General features: G+C 38.5%; 2 protein-coding genes across 51 annotated transcripts in view; both read left to right on the top strand.

Annotated features, from left to right (window-relative positions):
• The window catches only part of LOC144979673 (uncharacterized), a 19,041-nt gene that overhangs the window by 4,461 nt on the left and 10,369 nt on the right, over positions 1-4,211 (top strand). The gene's annotated exons all lie outside the window — the stretch shown is intronic.
• LOC144979672 (uncharacterized) overlaps positions 72-4,211 on the top strand; it is a 9,387-nt gene continuing 5,247 nt past the window's right edge. Inside the window, exons 1-2 of the mRNA XM_078926521.1 lie at positions 72-1,314; positions 3,091-3,136. Coding sequence (XP_078782647.1) covers positions 1,246-1,314; positions 3,091-3,136 — 115 coding nt within the window. The 5' untranslated portion in view covers positions 72-1,245. The remainder of the gene's footprint in view (positions 1,315-3,090; positions 3,137-4,211) is intronic.

Below are 4,211 nucleotides of genomic sequence, written 5' to 3'. Positions count from 1 at the left end.
GACTATGAAAAATGTTTTTTTCTGTTTTGAGGAAAATTTTTGTCTAAAATCAAAGCCCTATCTCCACTGAGTAAAAATGTTTTTGAATTTTGAAAATCCATTCGTAAATAAACAAGTTATACAGTTTCAAATGTGTCATTTATTTGGATGACCTGCAAAGAGGAAAAAAACGCGAAAATATGGGACGCTTTTTCAGCATTTTTTTTCGACCTTTGGTTGTATCTTGCGTAATAAGTGTGAAATTTGAAGAGCAAATTAGGATGGTGTTTTGTAAAATACGGGAAAAGTACTCGTCATATTCATATGAAATTTTACAACCAAAAAGAAGAAATGTTCATGTATTACCTTGTCAGCGACAAAACCTCCACGCCCGGTAGTTTTAGAAATATTTTACTCCAAAGAGTAAAAATCTATTTTTAACGGTCTACTGGTAATCGCACGAGTTTTGTCGCTTGACATAATCTAAAATGACCTTTTTTCTAACTGTGTGCCAACTTTCAGTCATATTCAGCAATACACAGCGTCGTAATTAATTTTTTATAATAGCATATACGAAACGGCTTCGTCCCATATTTTGACGCGAATTCGGGCACTTCGTAAGCGAAAAAGAGGCCCAAAGATTTGTGCGGGATAGTCATTGCTACTGTATTGAGGGAAGAAAACTTTGTTGGTTAAACTTCTAAATTGATTTGAAATCATTGCCTGTATTGATGGAAGAAAACTTTGTTGGTTAAACTTCTAAATTGATTTGAAATCATTGCCTGTATTGAGGGAAGAAAACTTTGTTGGTTAAACTTCTAAATTGATTTGAAATCATTGCCTGTATTGAGGGAAGAAAACTTTGTTGGTTAAACTTCTAAATTGATTTGAAATCATTGCCTGTATTGAGGGAAGAAAACTTTGTTGATTAAACTTCTAAATTGATTAAACAAAATAAAAACAATTGAATTGATGTTTTAGTATCACTACGATTATGTATTGGAAAGCATTTTTCTTTGAGTTATTCCAACATTATATCACACTGACGAAACGGTTACATACAGACTGTAAAACAGAGAATATGGATGACAGTTAGAGAGGTGAGGATGAGGATGATGTTAATAATGAGAAAATCAATAAAAATGATAATAATCACAACATTAGCCACATATTAAAATTTTAACTGTGTATTTTGATATCATTATTTTTATACAACAGAAAATAGAGGCACTGGAAGATAAATTGGTTTCTTTTGAAAAAGAAGGAATGGCGGCCATCAAAAATGAGAGTGAGAATCTCAAATCTGAGATAGCAGATCTTGTGCCGAAATTCCAGGTACGTGTGTAATTTAAGGTGTGAGGGGTTATTGTATAGGAATTCAAATCCAATTCAATGATAATGGTAATAGTATCAATGATATTGACTAACATCAGTAATAATAGAATTTATTTCAATGGAATTTACTTATGAATATAAATAATAATAATATTAATAATAATAATAATAATAATAATAATAATAATAATAATAATAAAAATAATAATAACAATAATAATAATAATGATAACAACAGGTATCTTTAGAAAAAAAAAATTTATTAAAAAAACCCAGATGGTTTACCTTTATAGAATTTTCAGTGATAGTAGTCGAGAGTCGACCGTACAAGTTGCGTAAACAAATATGCAAATTACATAATGTGACCTTGGCGGCCATCTTGGGAACCTAATTAATATTCATATTATGCATATTATGGTACATTTTGAGGCTTTATGACCCATTTTATTGAAATAAACATTGTTTTATGGTTGCATATTGAAGAAATATGATTGTAAATACAGCATGTATAGGATCATGGGGTTCACTCTCCATTTATGGTGTTATTTTGTGTTTTGTTGCCAATGGAAAATTTGCTAAATTGTGGAGAAATAGAGAATTGAAAGAATGGGAGGCAACATATCTGACTGATAATTCGGAAATAGTTCAATGGAGTTTTATTCCTCCTCATTGAAAGTAATGTTCTTTTGACCAATGTTCTCATTTAATGAAATAATCCATGCAACAGGGTTATAAGTCACTTCATCCACTAAACCATTCCAATCCCACTCTGTGTCACCTGTGCCACGCCCCCTGTCACCTCTTCTGTTGTTGTTTTCCACCCTTTGTTCGCGGGTGGTTGGATGGGAGCATCACCCTTGAATCATATACCTATGATGTTCGCATGGGTGTACGATCCGATAGTGATGTGGTTTCTTCTTCTCTTTACTAGCCTATCCTGCTTCTTTGGTTTGTGATTGTATTTTTGACAGGGGATATTTTTTTTTTCTGTAAATCTTCTGCCTGTTTGTTCTTGGTTATTTATAATTTAGCTTATGATATCTTTAGGTTATGCTTTTGATTGACATTTGTACTATTTTTGTTAGATTGCTTGTATTTTTATTTCAGCGGTCTCTCATATAACCTCAATTGTGTTGGAAGAGACCTAAAGCAATAAACAAACAAAAAACCACCCTTTGTTCAGTCCGTTCAATACCTAACTCACTATATCCATCATCGGGACGACTGTCACTATCGTTAGATGACTCACCTCCAATAGAAACACTCTCCTCCCCTTCAAATTCATCCCCAGAATCAGAAGCATGTCTGAAAATGGTATCTTCATCGTCTAACTCCATTTCCAGAAGTAAACAGAAGAAATTGCCGTGAAAAAACGGCCAAAAATCAATTTAAAATGTTGGAATGTTGTTGATTCACATTGATAGCGTAAATGAACGCCTATTCAACGCATTGCAGTTACTAGCAGTTCTTTGTATGCTTCGTGTTATTAGAAAATCGCTCTGATACCGGTTTCTATGGCTGTGTCGCCGAGGATCGTAATTAGCATTCTAGCGGACTTTACACGATGGCACCCGTGGGCGCCAATAGCAACTAAAGATTGATGGATTTCTAGCCCATGCTTACGTCACATAGATAGGAAATAATAGACAAAATTTTAAAGGGTTGTAATAATGGTTAATACTAGTCTTATACAATCGTATACGGTACCTTTACTTTCTTTTGATAAAACATTGTCCTGGCTTTGATTAGAATTATTATTTAATTTTGTCCACCCAGCTCCAAGCTCTGATTGAGAAGATCGAGTCACTGGAGGAAAGGAACAGTGAGTTGAAATTTAATCAGAATTAAATCACCAGATGGTTTAATGGATTGTGTTTTAAAAACAAAACTTTTTGATGCAAAACAAATCCACTGGTTGAAGTGAGGATAATAAATTTCTCTTTCCCCCCCCCTCTCTCTCTCTCTCTCTTTCTCTCTCTCTCTCTGCCCCTAGCTCAATCTCTCTCTCCCTCCCCTCTCTCTCTCTCCTTCCCTCTATCTCTCCCCCCTCTCTCTGTCCGTCTCCTTCTCTCAGTCCTCCCCCCTCTCTCTCCCTCCCTTTCTCTTTCTCCCCTGCTCTCTCTCTCCCCCTCTCTCTGTCTCTCTCTCCTTCTATCCCCCTCTCTCTCCCTCTCTTACTTCCTCTCTCTCCGCCTCTCTCCCTATCTCTCTCTCTTTCTCCCTCCGCCTCTCTCTCTCCTTCTATCCCCCTCTCTCTTCCTCTCTTACTTCCTCTCTCTCCGCCTCTCTCCCTATCTCTCTCTCTTTCTCCCTCCGCCTCTCTCTCCCCATCTGCTCTCAATCCTCTCTCCCTCTCTCTCTCCTGCTTCTCTCCTCTCCTTCCCTCTCTCTCCCTCTCTTGCCCTGCTTCAATCTCTCTCCTCCCCTCTCTCTCTCCTTCCCTCTATCCTCTCCCTCTACTGTCCGTCTCTTCTCTAGTCCTCCCCCTCTCTCTCCTCCCTTTCTCTTTCTCCCTGCTCTCTCTCTCCCCCCTTCTGTCTCTCTCTCCTTCTATCCCTCTCTCTCCTCTCTTACTTCCTCTCTCTCCGCCTCTCTCCCTATCTCTCTCTCTTTCTCCCTCCGCCTCTCTCTCCCTCTCTCTGCCCCTGCCTCAATCTCTCTCTCCCTCCCCTCTCTCTCTCTCCTTCCCTCTATCCCTCCTCCCTCTCTCTGTCCGTCTCTTTCTCTCAGTCCTCCCCCCTCTCTCTCCCTCCCTTTCTCTTTCTCCCCTGCTCGCTCTCTCCCCCCTCTCTCTGTTTCTCTCTCCTTCTATCCCCCTCTCTCTTCCTCTCTTACTTCCTCTCTCTCCGCCTCTCTCCCTATCTCTCTCTCTTTCTCCCTCCGCCTCTCTCTCCCTC

This window comes from Berghia stephanieae, chromosome 9 (assembly GCF_034508935.2).
Source record: "Berghia stephanieae isolate SIO BIC M18660-M18661 chromosome 9, UCSD_Bste_1.3, whole genome shotgun sequence".
In the NCBI taxonomy this organism is placed as follows: Eukaryota; Metazoa; Mollusca; class Gastropoda; order Nudibranchia; family Aeolidiidae; genus Berghia; species Berghia stephanieae.
Note: the sequence above shows the minus strand (reverse complement) of the source record. Positions and strands in the feature narration are given on the sequence as shown.